The sequence below is a fragment of the Procambarus clarkii genome, chromosome 13 (assembly GCF_040958095.1).
Source record: "Procambarus clarkii isolate CNS0578487 chromosome 13, FALCON_Pclarkii_2.0, whole genome shotgun sequence".
Taxonomy (NCBI): Eukaryota; Metazoa; Arthropoda; class Malacostraca; order Decapoda; family Cambaridae; genus Procambarus; species Procambarus clarkii.
The window spans coordinates 20,551,856-20,578,516 of NC_091162.1; the positions used below are offsets into that span (position 1 = coordinate 20,551,856).

Below are 26,661 nucleotides of genomic sequence, written 5' to 3' on the forward strand. Positions count from 1 at the left end.
TGTAAACTAAAGTCTTTGAAAATGTAATAAGTTATTACGAAACGCGTTCAAGTGTCGCATCAGACTAGAAATAAAAATGAATTTTGGAGAATTGATTTTTCAATTACCATCGACAGTGAAAAGAAACATAAGAAATATTGAGAAAATTTGTGTTAGAATTATTAATCTTACTTTTTCGGTCATATTTAATAATATATGTTTACAAGAAAAACTGCTAACAAAATATACTAATATATATATATATATATATATATATATATATATATATATATATATATATATATATATATATATATATATATATATATATATATATATATATATATATATATATGTATATGTATATAAAACTGGAATATTAAAAAAAAACTTGTTTAAATATTTGTATAGAATCAAGTATTCCAGGCAAACCTGTTAAATTATGCCAGAATATAGCGACACTTTTTGGATGGTTTTCAAGTGACATTTAAAACTCATGATAGCAAACCAAGGCTGTATTAATATTTAATTGGTTATGTAAATACCCATTAATAATAATTTAATTAATTATAATATAAAATAATAAATTTTATTTGCAAGAAGGTACAATGGGTTGGCGAGATTACATAAGACTGGCATTTTTACATTCATGCAAAGCCACCGACACCCATAACGTTTCAGGCAGGTCCTTAATCTAACATATCAGGTAAAATGAAAAGGTACATTGTAGCAAGATTTTATATCAACAAATAACTACAATGTAAATTGACAGAGGTGATTACATTGGTAAGGATATGTCTTAAGTAGGACATAGTAGCCTGCATATGTCTTAAGTACTAATATTGGGGAAGTGGGTAGTAGAAGATACAGTGTGAGATTGAAGCAATTATTATTATTGTCACCAATATTAAATGTGTGGTATAACCAGAAACGTTGGTAGGATATCCAGGACAAAGGATGGATTGTTGTGTGTTAAGGTCAGAGTTATATTACAGAATAAATCATTTATGTACGTAAATTTACTCTTCAATGCATCTAATTTTAAGGTTATCTTGAGATGATTTCGAGGCTTAGCATCCAGGCCTCCTTTTCTCTTACTACCTACAAAATTCTCAGAGGAATTGACGGGGTAGATAAGGATAAACTTTTTAACACGGGTGGTACGCGAACAAGGGGACACAGGTGAAAACTGATTACCCAAATGAGCCATATTAGGACAGGGACTTTAGAAAGAACTTTTTCAGTGTCAGAGTAGTTAACAGATAGAATGCATTAGGTAGTGATGTGTTGGAGGCTGACTCCATACACAGTTTCAAATGTGAATATGATAGAACCCAGTAGGCTCAGGAATCTGTACATCAGTTGATTTACGGTTGAGAGGCAGGACCAAAGAGCCAGAGCTCAACCCCCGCAAGCACAACTAGGTGAGTACAACTAGGCTAGTAGACCCCCCAGAAAGCAGCCCGTAGCAGCTGTAACTCTCAGGTACCAATTTACTGCTAGGTGAATAGGGGCATCAGGGTGAAAGAAACTGCCCATTTGTTTCCGCCTCCACCGGGGATTGAACCCGGAACCTCAGGACTATGAATCCAAAGCGCTGTCCACTCAGCTGTCAGGCCCCTTAAAGGTATATAATTTAAAGACAATGTATATAATGTTCAATGTAACTTTAGGCTACTTTTTCATCATTTAGTCATGAATTTCATTGCATTCAATATTTTCTTTGTGGACACGTTGGGTGTTTTCTTTACCTTAAATGAAATTGATACATAGGATATTTGATATTTATACTCATCACTATTTAAAAATTATTTCCATATGAAATCTCATTTATCTATCTGAGGGTCAAGTTTCATTAACTAAACATTCTTGATGTTCACTTAAGTCATAGGCAAGACCTTAATATCAATAGAAACGTTTATTATAATACAGTACAGAATAATACAACTTAATATACTGGTCTGTCATCATTTTAACATTTATATTTTATACATAAAAATACTGTATCATATTACATGATTAAATATAAGTAAAGAAATTGGTCAGACTCCATCGCAGCTTTTGACAATACCGTACACTAATACAAACTTGTTCTTGGGCTACTAAAAATATTAGTAAGGAATTTACAAGAGATAATAATACCAATATCTTTTATATACTTGAAAGTTTCCCTAATTTATGAGACATATATGGCATATTCACAGTAATTACAACACTGTAAAAGTTAGATGGAAGATAGATACAAAAAAATTCAACATTAAAAATGTACCAAGCCAATGTTATCATCATCACAACACACCAAGGTGACATCAGTTGGCTGTAGGACCTTGTTCAAAACCTCCATTTATACAAAACATAGGAGCTTACCTAACCTTTGAAGGCCAGTCATTAGACACCAAGTGTGTGTTCCTGGACAATAATGCTTTTACTCTTGCAATCATTAGTGTTCACACAATTCATGCTAGGAAAATATTTATGCAATATTAGTAAATAGTCTTGTTCTCTCCAAGGAAATAATAATGGCTTCGTATGCCTTATACCTAGCTCTAGTGTTGTTAATAATACATTATTAATAGATTTTTAATAAAGCAATTTTAATAAAAAAATTAATAAAGATTTTTAATAAATTAATAGATTTTTTAATAATTAACATTATTAATAAAGCAATTTTTAATATATAACAGTATTGGTTTCCTCTAGTTGGAGACACGAAGCCTGTTAATCTTATTGAGGTTCCCCTACACCAACCACCAACACTTTCCAGGATGCAGCCTACAACAGTTGCCCAACTCTCAAGTACCTATTTACTGCTAGGTGAATAGAGGCATCAGGTGAGAGTAAACATTGCCCAAATGTTTCCATCCTGCCACAGAAATTGAACTCGGGACTTATCAGCTGTGACCCTACTGTGCTCACGATTGCTCAAGTGGACCTTACATTTTATCACATTTAAGTATGAACTAAATACTGCAATATATTTTTGGTATCTTTTACTTCTAATATACAGTACATGAAGTTTAATAAAAAGTTGTAGTAATTCACATATACAATACTGCTAAATACAATACCTGCACTGTAATAACAATGTACAGGGGTACCTCGGTTTAAGAGTTTAATCCGTTCCTGTAAACAGCTCGTATTCCGAAAACTCATAAACCGAAGCTAATTTCCCCATGAGAAATAATGGGAAATGAATTAATCTGTTTCTGACTACCCAAAAACCTCACTTTAAACTATATTTTATACCTAATTCATATAAATAAGCCTACAAAACTATGTTCAAGTTATTACTTACCCTTGCTGATGAATGCTGTAGGTGTATGGAAGATGGTGAGGAGGGGGGGAGGAGGAGAGGTGTTACTGTTTGGAAGGGGAGTCCCCTTCCATTATAACATCAGACAGTGAGGACCTCTCTGGGGTGCATTCTCTGGCACGTTTTGCCTGCATACCACTAGGTCCTGGTTGTGGCTCACTGCTCAATTTTCTCGCAACAAATCTGTCCATGGAAGCTTGTTTTTCCCTTCTTTCACAAGATGTCTCTGTAGTGAGGCATCACATTGTCATTGAAAAGATTAAGGCAATGCCCTACTACAACTTTCTCTGGGTGAGTCTTTTCAATAAAAGTTTGCATTTCTTCCCACATCTGACACCACTTCTTAATGGTTGCAGAAGGGACATTCTGTACTGCCTCCTCCTCCTCCACTGGAGAAACATCCTCAGCTGGGTCTTTTTGCTGTTCCTTTTGAAGGGCTTGGAGTTCTTCAGTGGTCAGTTTTTCATTGTATTCTTCCACCAACTCCTCCACATCATCACCATCCAATTCCAAGCCCATTTGCTGGCCCAGAGAAACAATTTCCTCAACAATAGGCACATCATTTACAGGCTCAAACCCCTCAAAGTAAAGTTCTGTCACACATTCAGGCCACAATTCTCTTCAGCCAGAGATCAGGGTTCTTTGAGTCGCTTCTTGCCAGGCTTTGTCAACGAGTTTTAAAGCACTACAAATGTTAAAATGGTCTTTCCAGAACTCTTTGAGGGCGAGTTTTGTGGCTTCAGTCACTCCAAAACATTTCCGGAAAAGTGCCCTTTCATAAAGTTTCTTAAAATTCGCTATGATTTTCTGGTCCATAGGGTGAATTAGAGGAGTGGTGTTAGGAGGAAGGAACTTTACTTTACTGTGAGAAATTTACTGTATCTGTGGAACAATTCATCTTCCAAGCCTGGAGGATGAGCAGGAGCATTGTCGAGGAGAAGCAGGGCCTTGAGTGGCAAATGTTTCTACTGCAGATATTTTTCTATGGCAGGGCACACCACTACATTCACCCACTCCGAAAAAAAAATCCTAGTCACCCATGCCTTATTATTAGCCCTCCACATCACACACATTTGGGTTTTCTGCACTTTATACTATTTGAAAACCCTTGGATTTTCAGAATGATACACTAGCAAAGGTTTAATTTTCAAATCGCCACTCGCGTTTTGAACACAGCACAAGCGTAAACCTATCTTTCATAGACTTGTGTTCGGGCAATGATTTTTCCTCCTTGGTAATGTATGTCCCCTTAGGCAATCTTTTCCAGAACAGTCCTGTTTCATCACAATTAAAAACTTGTTGCAGTAGGTATCCCTCAGCCTCTGCAAACTCTTTAAATTCTTCAATAAACCTTTCAGTCGCTGGTTTGTCTGAGCTGGCTGCCTCCCCCATGCCTGGCAACACTTTGGACACCACTTCTTTTTCTAAATTTCTCAAACCATCCCCTGCTTGCCTTAAAATCTATCATATCTGCACTTGTTCCAGGGGTTTTCTTTACAAGGTCTTTGTGCAATACCCTGGCTTTCTCACAAATGATGGCCTCTGAAACACTATCACCCGCTAACTCCTTGTTGTGTATCCAAATTAATAACAACTTTTCCACTTCTTCGATTATTTGTGGTCTTTGTTTCGTGATTGCTCTTACGCCTTTTGCCACTTTAGCACTCATAATGTCTTTTTCTTGCTAAGTATAGTGCATATCGTTGACATGGCTTTGTTGTACTGCCTACAAAGTTTAACAACACATGTACCATTTTCATGCTTCTGAATGATCTCTTGTTTTTCATCTATTGTCATTCTCACATGCGCTTTCTTGCCTTGATCCTTACCACTGGCTTTCTTGGGACCCATGGTGAGATATATAATAACTTTTATGGTCAAATGGCCAAAAATCCAACAAAACACTGAAAATCCTGGTGAAGAATTCAGGTGGGATAGTCACTGGGCGCGAGGCACTGGTAAACTGAGGGGCGATCGCCGTACCACCACGCGCTAGGTCGGCCTGTACGCGTATCAACACCCTTGCCTTCCGAGGCAAATCCTGCTCGTATTCTGAAAAACTCGCATACAGGGACACTCGTATTCTGAGGTACCACTGTACAGTACAATATTTCTATGTTAATTATTGTCCTTATAAATGAACATAATTTTGAGTTAATACTGGAAGATTACATACACACACAAAACTCTACGTTCAGACATTTTCCTTCAAAATGAGGTGTCAATACATTATTCAGCAACACTTCCAAAATCCAGACCACAGTGTTCAGAAAGTGATCAAAATTTTCACAAAACTGCCTTTTTCTTAGCAATTTATCACAAAATTTTCAGGTTATCCTACAGCAAATTATATATGTTTCAGCATATTAATATAAAATAAAAATTTTGTGTATATAAATATGTATGAAATTAAATATAACAATTTGTGTACTTACCTTTTTGTAGCACAAACTGGTCTTGATAACACACAGGCAGCAAAATGCAATTATAGTACTGTGTCATGCCATATTTTAAGCTTTCACAGTCACTCTGAACTTGCCTTGATGTACTCAATAATTATGGTTAATACAATTTATTCCATTATAAAGTGTAACTATTAACAACCAACTTCAGGCTACAATGCTGTGTGAATCATTGTTAAACAGCATCACCCACAGCCTCATGCTTAGGTTCTAATATTTTTTCTTCATGTCTTTCTCCATTTATTCACAAACTACAGACTGTCATCTCCTGCTTTTGCTTTTTATGCCAGAAACAGTACTAATACATATACCGCAATCACATTTCTCTCATAACTGCATTTTTTATCCGTGGTATGTACTTTCCTATTACCCTTGTCTGGTGTATCCATACTACTTTTGCCATTCAACACAACTTTAACTTGCAAATAATGATGTATTAGAAAAAAAGCCAGTGCAAATGCTTGACTAATGAGAGATCAGACCAAAATCACAAAAAGAAAACATATGGCCAATACACCTGCCTTCACAGTAGATTTGGTTGCCCCAGAACCCCGAGACCTTATCCCCTGCAGTAAAAACAAAAATGCAAATTAGTGCAACTGCAGCAAGCAGCAGCCTCAACAGCTTACTGTCTGCTCTATACAACCAGCCTGCCCAATAACCTGATACCAAAGCAAACATAAACCATGCCGACTAAGTGTGGATTATGGAGGACAGTCTCTCTTTTGCATCACGCCAAATAATGACCATAGAAAATGGAGGAAAGGCTGATAGATGAGAGCTACAATAGTTCAAGTCAATTTAAAGCATACTACTGCATATTCTAAAGTGACCTGAATAGAACCCAGATTCCTCTTACAAAGCAGAAAGAGTGGGTCTGGATTTGAAGCCCAACAATGTGTACTTACCTAACTTGCCGAGACCCAAAATGAGCCACCTCCCTCTCCTGTGTAAACAAAGGATGAGAAGATTCCAGAACTCTATGTAATACACTACTTACAAAAGAAATACCAATCTTCAACTAGACCTTGTGGACAACCTAAATTAAGGTAAACAGTACACATATAAACCTGGACATGAAGCTGTTATAACTCTATAGCACAGGACTGAGCATGATCCAACCACACCCTAAAAGCAACAAGGAATCCTCTACTAGCCAGCAATAGAAAGCTGAAACATTATATTAAAGCCTAGAAGCTGTAGTAGGTCTGCACATGAAGTACTCAACTGAGGAAAGAATCACTACCATTTCTTGTCAGAACCCAACTCCAGATACGAACCTAAAAATGGAAGGGGAGGGAAAAGGCAAGTCACCCAAAATTAAAGCAAAACAGCTTACTACATAAACAATATGACAAATGATCAGAAGTGGGTACCAACACTCCAAAACTCCTCAAAAACAGACCTGAAGGCTGGTGCCTCTAAAATTCCTGAGTGGCAGAGGCAACATAGGTCCTTTTGACTTTAAATTGTATACTCACTTAGTAGTGAATTAATGTGTGTGTGTGCGCATATGGCAGCTAGAATTATACTTAAAGGCTGCTAATAAATATCCACGCTATCAACAGGGTAGAATGACTTAAGTAAAAAATCTGTCACTAAATTTTACATTCATTCAAACTTATGTGACGTACAGTAATCACTCTTAGAATATTCTTTGATTTTGCTGCTCTACTGTGATTTTTGTATTACTTGCAAAGGCTCTCCCAATGCAGTGGAACCTCAGTACTTGTACCGCATCCAACTCAAACAATTCAACACTAATACTTTGTCCGTACTCTGTTGTTGACAGTTTGCTTGGCACTCAAACTTAAAACACGTAACGGATGAGTTGGTTTCCCAGTAGCTGCACAACCCACTCAACTTCTCTGCAAATTTTCTCATGTTTTCTTGGATATTTTTTATATTCTTTGTGTAAATAAGTCACCATGGCACCTAAGTAAGTGATAACTAAATGAAAAGAAAATTAGTTAGAACCATGACAGAGGTGAAAAAACAACACACAGCAAAATATGAAAATGGGGCTCATGTGTCTGTTTTTGCTTCTGAGTTTGGCATGCTTGTATTCTTGTAAGAAAAGCAGCCAGTGAGTCTCAAGAGAGAGAGAGAGAGAGAAAAAAAAAAAAAAAAAAAAAAAAAAAAAAAAAAAAAAAAAAAAATCCAGACAATTCCCAGTAGGGGGACTTCCCTGCCAATCATCATCTCTCCTCCTCCTCTTCACCACATTACACATATGCCATCAACTCTCCTATGTGCAGGTGAAGTGAGAACAAATTTGCATCTTATTTAACATTCAAATATGTATTATTGTGGTTTGTAATGGATTAATCCAATTTACATTACTACTTATGGGAAAAAAATCATTCAGTACTCGAACAGATCAGAACTCAATTGGTCTTCAGGAATCAATTAAGTCTGATTACTGAGATCCCATTGTACTGTACTTAAAAGACAAACTAATGTGTTCCCACAAATTTTCGGTTGGCACATGAGAAAATTATGCATCAAAGATTTGGCAATTTTGTCACACTTGAAAAGACTACCCAACCCTGCCCTAGGATATCCTCATTGTACAGCTGCCTTATCAACAAAATTATTATATTAAAAAATATAATCTCAAATGAAAAATAACTTTATTGTATTATGGGTTGCAAAATGTGAAAGAAATTAAATGTGAAAACAAGAGGATCTGCTAGTGTGAGATGAGTAAGATTACTGCACAAGAACACATATTCACTGAAGATACACTATTAAAAAAAGATGTGACCCCATTATTCACCTGGAGCAAATATAGTACTGTACTCTATACTAAATTTGTTGTATGCAGATTTTCTTCTAGAGAATGAGAGAAATTCATGTAAGGTACAGTAGGTCAAAGTTTTATTGGTATGTGAAGGAAGACTGGCAAGAGTCAACAGTGATAGAAGTTATGGCGGTGGTGATGCAGAGGGAACTCGGCATGAAATTTGTGTAAATAATGAATAGCTGCACATTATTTATATGAAAGTAAGAACTGGTTTTGTTAGTTGTACAGCTTACAAGCCGTACCTTACAACAGGAAATAGGGTAACGATGACAATAATGTATTATGCATAATTTTTACACCCTGCAGAATGAGCATGAAATGCTTCAAATGTAACAAAAATATTAAAATATGACTAAAATATAAATAAATAAATACAAATCATAAAAGCTTTTGATTAAAATTAATTAAAGTTCCTTCAACAAATATTTCTCCACAAACAAAATACCACGACCTGGTAAACTAGAAAGGTGAACACTTATGTGATGAATGCAGCAGAGCACTTTTATGGCTGAATGCCAGCAGTGCAACATTCATGCGTATCTTCACTTGGGATTCTTTTAGTTTCTTCTGAAGGCTTTTTATTTGCAACAGCTTCAAGAAGGTCCTGCTGAGTATGAACTTCCACATTTTGAAGAACAATCTGGGATCCCCCTCCAGCTGTTGGCAATACAGCACCCTAAAACAGGAGTTATACTAAATATAATAAAAATACTAAGATATTTTCATTACTTATTATTTTAATGCAATCATTACTGATAATTCATGGTGTTTTTAACATTAAATGACACTAATTAATGAACTTTTTTACAGGACTTAATAATAGACATTTAATCATATTACCTGACTGCAATAACATTTGGCCCTCAATCTGCACAATTTTAGTTAATGCAAATTAGCACCTCTGAATATATTTTCGACAAAATTTTAAACTGTATAAGGATAGGTTTCTTATATACAGTATTTTCAATACAATTTCAAACTGTATACAAATTAGTACACGAGATTTGTGTAACCGAGTTCCTGTTTTGGTGTTCAGTGCCCAAATATCATTGACACCTTGTGACTTCGCATAAGTAGTTTTATTAAATTTTACATTACTGTATTTGTGGTGGGAAAGTCGAGGGAGTATCAATTGAAACTCAATATCTTCGACTAGGACACAAACAAGACTACACTTAGAACATCTAGTGGCACATAACAATTAAGGAATAAAGCTCTGATAAGTGTTTTACTAAATGAGTGAAAAAATATAGCAGTGAATGCAGATGAAAAGCTCCTTTCTGAGCAGGTCAGTTAATTGGTCCATTAACCACCGTGCTGCCCCGAGTTTATTGTGAAATTCCCCAGGTGCGCATGAAATAATGTGTTCCCCAAAAATTATTTTTTCGTTGTAAAATGATAAATTCCCTTCCATGAACATGTCTATGAAAAATATATACCAAATTCCACTTACTTTGGCCGTAGGGACGTGGACAAGGTGCGCTGTGACGTCATCAGGGCCTGGTCGCCCGTGTGTGAATTGCCCAGACACGGTCGCGCGGGCCATTCAAGCACCGGTTGTTGCCACAAATATATTTTCAATTATTTGTTTTAAGTAATTCCAATGCGGTTTTATTTTTTTTCTTATCGTATATGATGCATATTTGTGTCATTTACAATATGTATACAGTAGAACGTCCATAATATTCCATGGAACTGTGATACATGTGTCAGTAAATGTGTCCACAATATATGTTTATTGTCACAATATTACTTGTTAAAAATTTACTAAAATTACAATATGTACAGTTTCACACACTATTAACACAGTAACACACTGTATTACACACTCAGTACTTCGGGAGTGAGTAATAATCAACGAAGTAGTTCATGGTACACAGCGCGACTTCGCTCTCAGTGCACCAGGTACAGATAAATTTTTGCTTCCTGTTTCTTCATTCTATGTGCTTGCAAATAACGCACTCACGTACACCCTTGGCTTTAGAACTTGTAGGTTGTATGTAGCCAAGCTTGTAAAGCATAAGGTAGTATTGAAAAAATTATAGGAAAAGATAAATTTGTAAGGTAGTCTTGAAAAGATCTCTTTGTATGGTCCCACACAGGAAGAGATTCAGCACGCCTCAAAGAGTGTCCGTCAGTCAGGAAGAGATTCAGGTATTCTTGAAAATATCTATAGAAAACACCACCATGGAAGCTGCTAACACTGTTCATCAATGCTACTTGTATCAGATGCATCATCACTGAATGCAGATAATGATTCATCTATGTATCATCTAAATAAATTGGAGATAGTATAGGATTGCAAGGATGACGCTCAGAGCTACAACTGGATACTCTTGCTGTATCGTCCTCATAGGTGCTGTATCACTTGCATCCGACCTTTGTGTTAGGTCCTTATTGCGCCTAGCTTAACCAATATTATGACTCTTATGTTCTTCAAACAATAAGGTTTGAATTTTACCACAAAGCATTATCTTTCAACACCGAGTTGTACAGGTGTTTGGGAGCCAGAGGCGTGTGCGCCACCCAAGGTTGCTCATTCAGTACTAACCCAGCCAGCAACCCTAGGGCATTCTGGGAATTTTTTCCAAGATGGCTGCCTCTCACTGGAGGTCCTAAGTACATTTTGTACACAACCAATCTTGCACACATTTAGAATGGGTACGGAAAAATAAAAGAGAGTTTCCTAGGTTGGCACAGTTTCCCGCCGACCGAGAATACTCGGCTGGCGCAGTTAAGTGGTTAAGCAACGTACGTAAAAATATACGTAAACGTATACCATACGTAAAAACTTTAAATGGCTTCAGTAGGGGCCTCCAGACTTCCTGTGATTTCGGTAGAAAATCGGTTGTATGACTTTTACAAGTCAGCGGTGATCTAGTGGTAGAGTACACGACGAGCAATGCCAGGGTCGTGGGCTCGTAGGTTCTCACCCACCTATAGTAATAGTGGATTTTCTCAACTATTGTAATTGTACATACTGTAGCTACATTGAAATATCTCGGCAGGCTGGAGTTGGGACAACACTTAGTGAAGAATTGCCATTCATGTTGAGGTGGCGTTACTAAAGCTATGCCGCCATTACAGCAGGGTCCACTCACATGTTCTACACCAGTTCCATAATGACTGTCGAAACCTTCTAGTCAGATAAGAAGACTATAATTCACATATACTAACAATATAAACTAACCTTTTAATTATGGTTCAGTAAATTAATAATGTTAAACGTTTAATTACAGTATAACCAAACTTAATAATTATAACCCCTCCAATTTGTGTAGAAGGAATTTTACTGGCGATATTAAATTAAAAACAGTCCACTCCGAAGTTATAAATAAGCAATAAATAAAATTAAAATACAGTACAGTCCATTACAAATTAATCAGTGGTAAATTTCCCACCTGATGATCCTACAGGGTCTGAATGAATGAAACCAGATGTTCCCTCACAAATGCCACATTAATACCAGAAAACCTCCAGTCACTCAAGCACCAAAGACCTATAATACATGTAGTCACTTCCCCTTCAAAAATAATATGGGACTGTCCACCAATCAGGAGAAAAACAGAACCCAGTTCTATAGGTTTAAAGAACAGAATTCAGTACCAACACAATATTAGTTCCAGAACAGGAACAACATATCCTACCTTGCTTGACACACAAGGAGGAGGGATTGAGTAAACCTATGAAGCACCACTCACAGGGACAATTAATTGAATGCAATGTGAGCAAGTGGAGACATCATCTGAATAAGCACCACATGTTATTCAGAAAGAAAGAAAGAAAGTGGAGACATCATCTGAATAAGCACCACATGTTATTCAGAAAGAAAGAAAGAAAGTGGAGACATCATCTGAATAAGCACCACATGTTATTAGAAAGAAAGAAAGAAAGAAAGAAAGAAAGAAAGAAGGAAAGAAGGAAAGAAAGAAAGAAAGAAAAAGAAAAAGAAAAAAAAAAGAAAGAAAGAAAGAAAAAGACAAGAGATGTGTGCATTAAGCCCAGACTGGTTGAAGAACTTTCTAGTCTTGAAAGGTCCCTGTACCACTGAGAAGAGCCCAGACTGCAATCAAAGCGTTATGCAAGGAAAATAGAATGGTACACACATCTCCCAGGTGAAGAAATGATCACCATTACACAGTACAAGAACAGCAATGTCCTTGAGCATAACACTAGGGGGAATATGAATGAAGTGGTATAGGTTCACAGAGGTAAGCCACTACTGTGCACACCAACACTGAATTAAAAAACCACTTGCATGATAAAATACTACATATTAGGAGCATACATAAAGAAATTACACTAACATAATATATCAATGAGAAGGGAATTTTCAAGGGGAAAGCGCCAGCATATATCAATGAGAACGTTGACCAGACCACCAAAGCGATGAGTATTGTGACTCATCGCCTGCATATCAATGAGAAAATCAACTGGAGCTCTTAGGTGACTCAAACCTGTAACTAAGGGACTTCCAGCCACTTAACTTACCACAGGGGGCATAACAGGGGCATAACTGGCCGACCCCTCACAGTGTTCAAGAGAGAACTGGACAAGCACCTTCAAAGGATACCTGATCAACCAGGCTGTGACTCATACGTCAGGCTGCGAGCAGCCGCGTCCAACAGCCTGGTTGATCAGTCCGGCAACCAGGAGGCCTGGTCGACGACCGGGCCGCGGGGACGCTAAGCCCCGGAAGCACCTCAAGGTAACCTCAAGGTAACCACTGAATCACCCTGACATGCTAAAAGTTATACAACTAGGATTCTACTGAAACCGCAAAGTTTGCAGGCTTCTACTGAAGTCAGTCCAAGTTTTATGTATAATTCCAAAGCACTAGGTGTAGGCAATGTAGTTCATCCATGGTACGTTGCAACTTCAGATACTGGCTTCACTAAATTACTGGACTGGCTTTAGTAGAAGCCTCCATACCTGTACTTCCTGTGGATTAAGGAGAATCCCAGTTGTGTAACTTTTAGTAAGTCAGGGTGGTCCAGTGGTAATGTGAGCGGCTTGGAGTCCCTTGAATGTGGGTTTGAGTGACCTCAGAGCTCCATTTGATTTTCTTTAGACGCTTAGATAAAATATACAGAATCAACATTGTAGTGAAGGCACCCTTCATAATATGCTTTGTTCTGCTGATATGTAGACATTTGAAACTCCTGCTAAGGCAGCAGCTGGCATGTTGATGATGGGTGAACTGTTACCTTCTAAATAGGTAAACAATGCATATATAAACTCTTAAGTGCATTTTGTGGTTGGAAAACGTCAAAATATAAGTGTTAAATATAAAAATTCAATCTGAACCTCTATAATGAGTTATAAGAAATATAATTTGAAACTTCTATTTGGCAGGAAAGGATGAATGCAAGGTGGAGTTGGCCAATGTGTGTGGGAGGTAGTGATACACAGAGGGCGTCAGCAATGGGCTTACAACTTTATTATATGTAAATTGTGGTATATTTGTACTTACTATAGAGTAATGCACAATCTTAGAGTGTAAAGGATTTATAAAACTATTATAAATGTCCCAGCTAACCCTGGCAATGTTTTGATTTCAACCTGTGTTTTAATTACTTTAATCTCTTGGTGAGGCTTGATGTGCCACCCACCTGCAGATATAAAGAATCCCCGCGTGTAATATAACCTACCTGCATCTATATCCAAGTAACCAATCCATTATTACAGTTTTCATTGTAAACCACATATAAGTTAAATGTTAAAAGCTCAAATAAAAATATTACAAGTTTCTCCTAACATTACTTTTATCCTGTCTATTGAGTTAATTTCTAAATTTGATTCTAGCAGTGAGAAGGATGAGTTCTCCCAGGAGGACATGTTTCATTAGGTACAGTATTTTCTTACTGTTAGTCATTTGATAGCACTGTCCAGTATTCCTATGGAGGACCCAATATTCTCACACAAGCATTGTTCTATGTAATTAACATAGTAAGGCAGTGACCAAAAAAAAGCTTGTACGTTATACAATTTTCAATCTTGTGCTCTTACAACATTTCAAAATAACAATACTGTATTTCAAAATATAAACTTAAGTAACTGAATACAGTAACTGAAAACTGGTCCAATGTAAACTCTTCACATTGAACAGGAGCCAGGAAGTTCAAGAACTGACTGTTAGATCCACTTTAGTCAGTGGATCCTAAAGTGGGCATGGTGCTGTCCCCTGGTGGTAATCACAGGGGCTGATTAGGCAACCCAGTTGGTAGTTAACTAGAAACTTTATTTGAAAGTCACATGATATCAGGTTAGGGTTTGGGAGGAACCTTTAGCTTTTATGGATTATTATGTTAATTATTATGTTAATTTTTAGGTTGGAATTATTAATGTCTCTAATAACTCCTTCAGCACATTTGTGATCCTGTGGGGATGGTTGAAAATAACTTTGTGGTAACACTGTATGTCAATCCTATCTGACTGTATGCAATACATGCCCATGAATTCAGTGGAATCTCAACTGAGGGAGCAGTCAAATTCAATTCTGAGCAGTTGATATTTTGCCTTTTTCTGGAACAAAACTTTTTCCTATACTATACTAATATTAATTTCACTCTGAACAAAAGTTTTCAAAAACACATTCCTTGCACAGATTAAGGGCCAACTGTTCTCCTCATCCTGCATTTCAAAAGTTCATAAGTACAAAGAACTCTAAAACCAATATACAAATCCAAATACCTTATAAATTTTAGTTTCCATTCCTCCATGACCATCTGCAGCTTGTGTTGATAGGCAGTAATTTGTGATAGTATCCTTCTTGAAATGCGTGCTCTTCAGTTTGGTCAAAGGTTTCAGATTCTTCAGTGCTGGCTGAAGTGCTGTTCCCATTGGCACCAGCTGTGAATACAAGTATGAGATAACAAAGCACAGATTAAATGCAGTATATGTTTATCTTTCTACAGGTGCTTATTTAAATATGCCATGCAAATAAAAATCTAACTGTTGACCAGACCACACACTAGAAGTTGAAGGGACGACGACGTTTCGTGACTTGAGAATGGTCCAGGACGGACCGAAACGTCGTCGTCCCTTCAACTTCTAGTGTGTGGTCTGATCAACATACTTCAGCCCCATTATTGTGACTCATCACCTGCAAAAATCTAACTCTTGGGGTCCCACCTCTTAGCTATTAGTACCTAAGAACAATACTATGAATAAAGATGCCTTCCACTACCTATGCTCCTTCTTCCAGACACTTGCTTACCACACCACACTACATACAAGTAGTATCATATGTCTCCGATTCATTTGTTTCAGTTACCATCAGTGCCCTCTCATTTTATTTTCCATATGAAAAGGACTGTTTTTGGTCCCCTCTACTGTCTCCACTTTCTCTATTCCCCTACATATATTATGTTGTGAAAATATCTCCTTTGGGCCATCTCTCTTCAAGTGCTACGTGACTGATTTTCTGTAACATATCTTCATATTTCATTTCCTTTACATCTAGAACTCAGCAAATCACTGGATGTCCTCAGTCTTCCTGTGCCAGAAGGTAGGAATTTATTGCTGGTATTTTATATTCTAGAGCAAAAATAATGTATGCTGTGTACTGTACAATGTTCTTAAAGAGTATGTACAGGTTTTAAAAATGTTGTTCATATGCTTGCAAGTTTAAAACAGGCTTCCAATGTTAATCTATTTACATGTATTTTCAGTCTTAAAGTTGATATTATGTCTATACTGAACTCCTTTTTATGTATTCTTTCAATTGCTTTCCTCTTATGCTATATTGTCATTTTGGCTTCCTTTCCCCTCTGACAATGAAAATTTAACAAAGATCTGCCATTATTAAACTCTAGTAGCCATTTGATTGCCTAATACTGCACCATATTACTTCCAGAAAATCATTAGCATAGATCAAGAACAGCAACAGAAAATATTTTTCTTGGATACTTGTGAATACACAAAGTTTCAGTGTACAGTATCAATATTTTTTAAATAAAAGCTTAACATGCCTGCAACAGTTTGCTCCATAGGTGGTTCATTGTGGATTTCTCATGAGAGTGCCAATGGTGGATTAGGCCATCACAATTGTGTTAAATCGACTTTAAATATGATGATTAATATTGCAATAATTATCTTCACAGACAAAAAATAATGACTGATGTCTATTGGATCACTATTTTTAATGTACTGACATCACCTGGAGGTTTTATAACAGGTTATAAGCAAAAATGATGTGAATACCAACATCCTAATAAATAATGCAAGCGCCCCGCACTCCTTCGGCCGACGCGAGCCCCAGCATTCCATAAGCTGATGCGAGCCCCCCCACACTCCAGAGTCTGAGCCAAGCACCCCCACACTCCAGCGGCTGATGCGAGCCCCCCCCCCCACACTCCAGCGGCTGATGCGAGGCCCCCCACACTCCAGCGGCTGATGCGAAGCCCCCACACTCCAGCGGCTGATGCGAGGCCCCCCACACTCCAGCGGCTGATGCGAGGGCCCCCCACACTCCAGCGGCTAATGCGAGGCCCCCCCACACTCCAGCGGCTAATGTGAGGCCCCCCACACTCCAGCCACTAATGCGTGGCCCCCCCTCACTCCAGCGGCTAATGCGAGGCCCCCCCACACTCCAGCGGCTAATGCGAGGCCCCCCCACACTCCAGAGGCTAATGCGAGGCCCCCCCTCACTCCAGCGGCTGATGCGAGGCCCCCCACACTCCAGTGGCTGATGCGAGCCCCCCCCCACACTCCAGCGGCTGATGCGAGCCCCCCCCCACACTCCAGCGGCTGATGCGAGGCCCCCCACACTCCAGTGGCTGATGCGAGCCCCCCCCCCCACACTCCAGCAGCTAATGCGAGGCCCCCCACACTCCAGCGGCTAATGCAAGGCCCCCCACACTCCAGCGGCTGATGCGAGGCCCCCCACACTCCAGCGGCTGATGCGAGGCCCCCCACACTCCAGCGGCTGATGCGAGGCCCCCCACACTCCAGCGGCTAATGCGAGGTCCCCCACACTCCAGCGGCTAATGCGAGGCCCCCCACACTCCAGCGGCTAATGCGAGGCCCCCCACACTCCAGTGGCTAATGCGAGCCTCTCACACTCCAGCGGCTAATGCGAGGCCCCCCCCCACACTCCAGCGGCTAATGCGAGGCCCCCCACACTTTAGCGGCTGATGCGAGCCCCCCCACTCTCCAGAGGCTGATGCGAGCCCCCCCACACTCCAGAGGTTGATGTGGCGAGCCCCACACACTCCAGAGGTTGATGCGGAGAGCCCCACACACTCCAGAGGTTGATGTGGCGAGCCCCACACACTCCAGAGGTTGATGCGGAGAGCCCCACACACTCCAGAGGTTGATGTGGCGAGCCCCACACACTCCAGAGGTTGATGCGGAGAGCCCCACACACTCCAGAGGTTGATGTGGCGAGCCCCACACACTCCAGTCTCTCTTGCAAGCCCCCCCCTCCCACACACACACACCAGAGGCTGATGTTAGCCCCCATTCCCAAACCAGACTCATCAAGCATCATTGCTACGTCTTGGTGAGTAAGTCAGTATTAATCCCCGTGGCATAGTGGTAAGATGCTCGCCTGGCGTTTGACAAGCGCTCTAGCCAGGGTTCGTATGCTGGCCAGGGAGGATTGACTGGGTGCCAATCCTTAATTGTAGTCTCTGTTTAACTACCAGTAAAATGGGTACAAGGTTGTTAAACGATTTGGCGGGTCGTATTCTGGGGAATATTAGGATTAAGGACTTGCCCGAAATGCTATGCATTCTAGTGGTTGTACAAGAATGTAAAAACTCTTGTATATATAAGTAAAAATAAAAATAAAAAATAAATAAATGGTGTTACCCAGATGTCAGAGATATATCAGAGGGGCAGTTCAGTCGTGTTGTAACTGAGTAAATGTTATCATAGTGGAGATAAGCTAATATCATTGTCAGATCTTGATAGTCTATAAATGGGGTGGTGACAGAAGATTTCTCCTTTGAATGGGTAAAGCATCTTTCCTTTATCCTCCTCTCAGAATGAGTATGGTTCCCCTCCCTCCACTTTCTTTCCCCTTGTGTTATGAATAGTGTAGCACTCCCATTTTTGTGTAACTACCGTGTGTTATGATCTCAGCCTACAGGAGAAACGAGTCTCCCCCTTGAGAGTTATTCAACAAGCCTGACCTAACTAGAAAGTATAGGAAATATAGAGGCGATAACACAGATGTAAAATAGTTGGTTGGATTTAAATAACAATTTGAGATTATGGGTAGTGAAGAAGAAAACAGATAAATGACTAATTAGAAGATGTGGATATTTTGCTGGAGGTGTGAGGCTCGCTTCTGGAGGGCTCTGACCTCACTTGAGGCCAGACGTCGCAGGGGGGAAAGCCGCGCTCCGTTGAGCTCCCGTCAGAAAGGAACCCCTAGTGATATATCTCCAAGAGAAGAGAAGTGTGCTGACGTGCCAGCTGTGGAATTGAGCTGGGGATGTGTGGTCTCAAGTCCTGGACGGCAAGGAGTGTTTATTAAGCCGTCCAGAGACATTTTCGTGGGCTGTGGAAGCGCCCTGACCAGGCTCCGTCAGAGGGAGGAGCGCCCTCGACGAGACAACCTGTGGTAAGCACTATTTAAGCCAGTTCATAGTGATTGCTTGTAGTTGGTCGTGTGCCCAGCGACAGTAGCAATGTTTATTGATGAGTTAGAAATGTTTTGGTAAGGCAGGAAGCCTAAATAAGAGGACGGAGATGAGAGAGACAGCTGGAGGGACGAGGAGCGCGTCCTCTCCCGTCGACCGCTTGAAGCCAACTGACTGAGGGGCGGCGGAGGAGTGTGGAGGCCCGCCGGGCGAGGTGGAGCATGGACCCGCCCAACGGGGAAGTCCACTCTCACTGTATGTAGAGGACAGATAAAGGTTTGAGGCAAACATATTGTGTGATTATTTTTGTTTGTGTGTTAAAGGGGGGAACATTTTTATTGGAGTGTCAGTGGGTTGCAGGTTTGTCTTTGGGGAAGAAGTTGCTGAGAACTTCGAAGCCAGCACAGAGGGAGCAGTTGATGAGACTCCAAGGTAGTGGAGGAGAGGACCTCGAGCTGTGAGGAGAAACAGTGAAGAGGAGTGTCACATGCTTCTGTAGAGGTGGTGAAGCACCATAGTTGCTCGAGGGAACTTCATGGTGTAGCAGCCAGGAGAGCTGTGGAGGACCCTAGCAGAAGGGTGAAGCACCGTAGTTGCTCAAGGAAAACTTCATGGTAGCAGTCTGGAGGAGCTGCAGAGGATCCTGGTAGTTAAACCCGGAAGAACCTGAAGAGATCAGGGTAGTGAACTTCCAGAGGTGGAAGGGAAGTCTAAATGATCACTTGTAGGGAGTTGATAGAGTGTGTCTTTAGCATGTAAGACGCAGTGAAAGGCGAGTGATAGTTTGCATTTTTGTGCCAAGGTGTTTATACTGAAGTTTAGAGTTACAGACGTAGGCTGGATTACCTACAGATGTATGTGTTCTAGGACTAATAGGGTGATCGATTGATCATTGTTGTGTATCAAGGAACATTTATACCGATATATGTTATTGCATTCACATGCTGAGTTTCCTTGTACACGTTTATAGATATATATATATTCTCTTGCTGATAGTGCAACAGTGTATGTAGACTTGATCTACTTGAGGAGGTTGATAGTATCAGGTGGTGAACCAAGAGATAGGATACCACTTGATAAGCTGATGATAGAGTTCTGATGGTGTTGGAGTGCAACCTGATTGTAATAGTATAGAGTATAGGATTCATTATTATTATATGTGTGTATGTATTGTGTATGTGCTTTGTCCAGTAAATGTATTCCAATTTGCTGGTGTTTGCCCTTGTCCTAGTGAGGCTTCCCAGGAAATAGTAAAGGAAGAGAGAGAGAGAGAGAGAGAAAGAACCAAGAACCACCACTGTGGACAGGGTAGGACGGAAAACTAGTAAGTTAAAGGGGGATTGAGGAGATCATATCACATAAGGAGAGAGTGGGGAGTCACAGCGGCTCGAGTGGGTGTGTGCACGTGACAACGAGGCTAAGTGTTGGAGCCGCATCCTCTAAACGTGTGACATTGAGCCCCTCTCCAAGAGCCAGAAGCGCCTAGTGTGATCTCCTAGTGAGGTATAAGCACTCTACCGAGTTGTGGGTTGGGTTGTCAGTAAAGAAGGATCAACGGCGACAAAACCACCAACCCACACTACAACACGTGACACTAGATGCAAGATAAGTAAGCCTGCAATTAAGATTTGGAGTTACGTACTTCACTCCCTTATAGTAATTAACAGGTATATGCAAGGCTAAAAGATAGCAACTAAAGTATAAAATAGTTGAATCAGGTTGAATACCCCCCCTATACCTCTTTTCCCCCAACTGTCCATTCCCCGCATGTTGCACCCTGGGGCAAATCCAGGAAAATGGTGCTAGTGTAAGAATGATTCGACACTAAGTGTTACCTGAACATGTTTCGCCTGCTGGTATTCTTGCATTTTGTAACCACAGTTTTCTCTGCAACATCTGCTGTCCTTTCCACATGTCTTAAACTCACCTTCACTTTCATAAATTCCTTTTATATCAATTACATATCTGAGATATTTAAGAAGACTGAACCATACAAGTTCTTGATAAATGTGAGTGAGCATAATACTGTACAATACACAGAAAAGTGAGTTGGACATTTAAATGTAGTCTCCAACAGAAAATGCTTTCTTATTACTAATCAAGACAATGATTTTAAGAGGAATATAAGAAGGAATCATATTTTTAATTACTATTCATAACTAACCTGTTTTGGGCAATGATTTAACCAAGCACTATGATTGTCAACCAAAGACTGGTGGTACCGAAGGTCACATGCTGCTGGGCCCTGAATAGAAATGCAAGAACAATTATATTTTTTACAATTTTTTTATCAAGTATACAAAACGGCAGAACATATACGACAGTACACACTCGTCATCTAATTATTTGAACAGCAGAGTAATGATGTTTAAAGCTATAGAGATGGAGGAAGAGACTTGGCTGCGTGAATTGACCTTGGCTATAGACACATCTGGTAGGTTAGTGAGACTTGAGCCACTACCAGAATATTCAGATTGCAAACTCTGTGACAAACCCTTAATGCATTCACTAGAACACTATATTTTTGAATGTGAAACTGTAAAAGAGTTTAGACCTCCTGGCCTATTATACCACCAACTGTGTAACTATTTCATTGTATCTGGTGTACTGGACGACATCCTAACAATTTATCCAAAATTTACTAGTCCATTTTAAAGAATGAAGAACAATTTTATCATACAGTATTATTTTTAAGTTGCATTTCTTATGAACCCATCCCTGCCCTTGGGTGGCAATGCACAACAGAAAGTTGATTTTACATATTCATACATTAAAACATTGATTGTAACCATGATATATATATATGTGCTTCAGCCTACAGTTTAAACCTATTGTCTATGACCCTCTGTCCTGTGTGACAGTGAATACCAGCATTATCCTCACTTTAATAAGACTTAATTGAAATCCTCAAATTAGGCAAAATTATAATTAAATTTTGTCAATAAAGACGTTAATAATAATAATAGAACCAAGAGGAAGAGACTTGGCTACAGAGCCAAGAGGAAGAAACTTGGCTACGGAACCAAGAGGAAGAGACTTGACTACGGAGCCAAGAGGAAGAAACTTGGCTATGGAAATGAAGACAAGACTTGGAAGAATGGGGCTAAATATAACCTAAGAGGAGAAAAGATCAGAAAAACAATATAATAATGTAGAAAATAGTGAGGGTATATAGAAACTGGACAGAAATGAAATTGCCTATAGGAGACATAATAATAACACATGAGTGAAACTATAGGGTGGTGGTGGTAAACAAGCTGAACCCCTAACAAAACTCATGTAGGGGGGGGGGGGATACAAAACCCCAAACCCTGTAACAACATACCTCGCACTGACTCCGAAACCCTCAGACGTTTAGGGAGCCAGCAGTAGGGGAAGGGGGGTTGGGGGAAAAGGGCAAACCACACCAACTAAGGAAGGACTCAAGGGAGCAGACTGAACCAATGCCGAAGTGCCCAATGTCCCCATGTCCGGGTCCTTCAAACCAAAACGGGGTAGCCCTGGGGCATTTGAGCGAGCAAACAACCTAGCACGTTGCACCAACAAAAACCCTAGCATACAACGTGACAGCCGTTTGACTCCTAATATCTCCTGAAGAAGAATGGGTAAATTTGACGATGAGTGGGAAACAAGTCTCACACGACTCCGAATCGAAGGAGTCATCGACTCAACAAGCAGCTTGACGAAGGCAAAACAGATGATTATCATCCCTGAGATAAGGGCAAAGCTCGACCTTCAAACTCACACAAGACGAGATGGGACTCGGAGGACATATCCATATGCAACCGAGCCCTAAGGGGCGTTTCCAAGGCCTACAGAGGGAGGTGTCCCAACACGGACAAAGCTGGTTGCAATCCCATCTATTTACCGGGCAAACTGACTCCCGTGAAAGGAGCAACCTCGAGGGACCAAGTGAAGGCTTACCAAACTGAACCTAGACATACCTAATGGGAAGCCAGGCAGCCCTCCACCAGACAGAAAAGAACTTAAAAAAGAATGAAAAGAAACCCCCGAAAGTGCTACACAACAACTGGAGGCCAGAGAGAGAGACTACCATTGCTAGTCACTAGGTATGCGAGCTGCGCAGCACTGTGAGCCCCAACCAGCAACAAACACTCCTTACCTAGGGCCAAACAAAAGCACCAAGACCCCCTCTGACCCAAAGGGTGAGGTCGATGCCAAGCGACAACAACCCCTACGAGTGAGAAAACGAAACCCCAGGGAAGAGAACACAGACCCAAGGGATGTACTTACTAGGGAAGATAACCGTAAGCACATGCAGCCCAAAGTACCGGAACTCCCGGCTAACACCCCAACACACAGCAGGTACAACCACTAGGGTAAAACCCTGACAGGAAAATGAGGCCAGAGGAGACATCAGCCCCAGCCGGCTTCAGGCGACGAACAGGTGAGCAGCGGCTGACTCTGGTGGGTCGTGCCTCCCCTATTCGGCGGGGGGTGGGGGTGGGAGTGGTGCGTTAGTTTGATGATGATTTGCTTGTTACCTTGTTTTTCTTGGGTGGGGGGGTGGGGGGGGTGGGGGGGGGGGCAAATTTTTGGGTGCCTAACACCGGTCGATGGCAGACATGAATATACTCTCAAAGAGTGGAGTTTCATAGGCCAGTTCTCCCTGCACCTCTTTAAGGAAACCAGGTTCTGGCTCGTGGTTCCCGGTAGGCAGAACTTCATGTGACTGAAGCCCCAGACTAATATAGCTAATATCAGTTGTTGCAAAACAACAATAATAAAGAAAGAAAAGTTATAAAAGAAGACTCCCCTCCCAAGACTAAACCACGGCAAGTGAGTAGCCCGAGAGAAACGTCGGAGTGCCCATAAGCAGCTTGGTTAAGTGCAGGCTGTGAAAACCACAGTGTGCCCCACTAGCCAAACACCCCAAAACCCCAGGTAAGACAGAAAAGTGCAAGACTCCCAGCTTACCTCAAGAGTGAAGACCACCCCAAGTGAGGATGCCGCCTAAAGGGAGCGTTACCTGAATGCCCCAGGGAAGATAGCCCTGACCATGCAAGGGTAGTACAGTACAGTACAGTACTCACAAAATGCACATGGAAGTAAACCCAGAGCTTATGCAACTCTGGTTCACTAAAACTCCTGGCTCACGATCACTTTGCGTGTAAAAACATTGCTGTAAAGGCAAGAAAATACCAAAGAGAAATGGGAAATAGGAGCCAGAGCAGCAACCCCGCCAGGTAAGCATATCAGTAAAGAACTGAAGATGGTCAGCCCGGCCTCCCCACAACGACGGGGAAGGGGCAGGTGGAGTTAACTAGCAGGGGGCTAGTTCCATTAAATTTTGGTTGTGTCTTTTATTATTGGGGAAGTTCTCTTGGCATTCTGGGGGCTTTGGTCATATTTTTAAACCAGGCAGTGGCTTGTGTGGATTTGCCTATCTTTCTGGGTGCCTTCCCTGGTGATGGCAAAGATGATAATGGCTAATAGAATTCTATGGCTAATATAATGGCATTCACTTGGCTAATAGAATTTAATGTGAATAAATGCCATATTATGAAATGTTGAGTAGGAGAAAAAAGCCCACACACAACCTACAAGTTATGTGAAAAGGCTTTAAAGAACTCTGAGAAAAAATATCTAATAGTGGTTCTTGATAAAAAACTGTCACTTGTGGGCCACAAAGAACACTGCAGGCCACCTATGCTACGCTTTCCAACTTCAGAATCGGTTATAAATACACGGATGAAAAAATATTAACGGAATTGTCTTGGTCACATGGTCTTTGTGAGACCAAAATTGGAATATGCAGAGGTTGTATAGTACCCATATCCCAAGAAGCATATCAATAAACTGAAAAAGGTGCAAACACATTTAACAAAATGGCTTCTGAGACTGAAAAACAAGAGCTATAAGGAGAGGCTAGAGGTGTTCAATATGACAAAGATAGAGGAAAGAAAAAGAGGTGATATGATCAATACATACAAAATAGTAACAGAAATCAACATAAATGACAAAGAAGAATTCACGAAGTTTGGAACTTTATGAACAATTGTTCATAGATTCATGCTAAGAAAACAAAGATGGAAAAAAAAATACAAAGTACGTTTGCAGAGTGGTAGATGATTGAAACAAGTTACTTAAGGTGATGAATGCAAAAACTGTCAGTGGTGTCACAGTGTTGTATGACAGTACTGGGAAGACGGGGGACACCATGAGCTTAGCTCTAATCCTGTAACTACACTTAGGTAATTACATAGAAGCAATTTTTAAATTTCCCCTCACATCACTGTCACTGACATCACCTCTCATACCACTGTTTTTGAGACTGTCACACTTCACACTAATGATACTATCATTCCTCACTATTCCACAGGTGGAAACCAAAAACAAAAAGGAGACAGTGAGATGCAGTGCAAGGTCAGTGAGTCAGCGAGACGCAATTCACACTTATACTCAATGTGAATTGAAAACAAATAGAAAACACTTGAAACCCAAGTCGTGAAAACCATCTCAATTCATAACATCATGATTAAGTATGACAGTGCTAAAAGAAAGAGAGGTCTACATACACCAGGTACAAGAACTATGTGGCAAGGACCTAGAACTAGAACTATTTTCCTGTACAGTACATTCAGGTAAATGGAATTATCCTTCACACCCCTGCTACTCTCTCAACCATCCCATGGGTAACTACATAATACCATTGTTACTTTAACAATCAGACCTTGTATTACATCTCTGTCATTTAATAATAATATTGAATTACTGTACCTCCATCAATTCTTCCTCCAGATTATCTTAACAATGTTCGGACATTTCTATACCCCTCTTGCCATTAAGATGGCTATTCTCACATGCAAAAGCAGTACCGTGTTATCAGCAAGAACCATATCATCCACCGGCTGATTATATCTAAGACTTTATCTGCATCAGGGTTCACACAATGTTAAGTGGGTTGCAGATATTATCATATTAAAGTACATTAACTTACTTATATTTAATTTTGTGAAAAATCATACAAGAAACTTGACTACAACTTACATGATGGTTGGAATCTTCACTTGCAGGAGGAGGATTCTGTTTAGATGTAGTAGAGGAAATACCTTTTGGAGTACTGGTGCTAAGTGGTGCATTACCGTGATCTTGAGCAAATTCTTGTGATTGGCTTGAGAATGCCGGTATGACATCATCAACATTTAAAGCTTCTTTCAGTGCATGAACTTGTGCTTGATATGTCCTGTACTGCAAATAATAGATTTAATTTACTGTACTGTATGTTATTGACCATTTTAATATGTTACTGCCTAGAAACTTGCAAAAGTATTTACAAATATAGCCATGGTAATTTTCAGATTAGCATGTACAAGAACACCTTCCACACACATCCACAGATGTTTTCTTTTCACCCATATAACCTGATTTCTGATCAACACATTAAGAAACAAATTTTGCCTACTTTTTGGATAAATTCTATATTGTAATGTTAAAGAGCAAACAACTACTTTAGATAAAATCCAGCATATGACAAAATCAAATTCA

General features: G+C 40.1%; 1 protein-coding gene across 3 annotated transcripts in view; it reads right to left on the reverse strand.

The window, feature by feature from the left end:
• Positions 1-5,216: 5,216 nt before the first annotated feature.
• Positions 5,217-26,661, reverse strand: part of LOC123757242 (kinesin-like protein KIF23) — a 98,602-nt gene continuing 77,157 nt past the window's right edge. For all 3 annotated transcript variants that reach the window (XM_069323772.1, XM_045740752.2, XM_069323771.1), the window contains 4 exons: positions 26,164-26,364; positions 21,317-21,397; positions 15,254-15,412; positions 5,217-9,236 (listed from right to left, as the gene is read on the reverse strand). In XM_069323772.1, the coding sequence (XP_069179873.1) occupies positions 9,063-9,236; positions 15,254-15,412; positions 21,317-21,397; positions 26,164-26,364 (615 nt within the window). In that variant the 3' untranslated portion in view covers positions 5,217-9,062. The remainder of the gene's footprint in view (positions 9,237-15,253; positions 15,413-21,316; positions 21,398-26,163; positions 26,365-26,661) is intronic.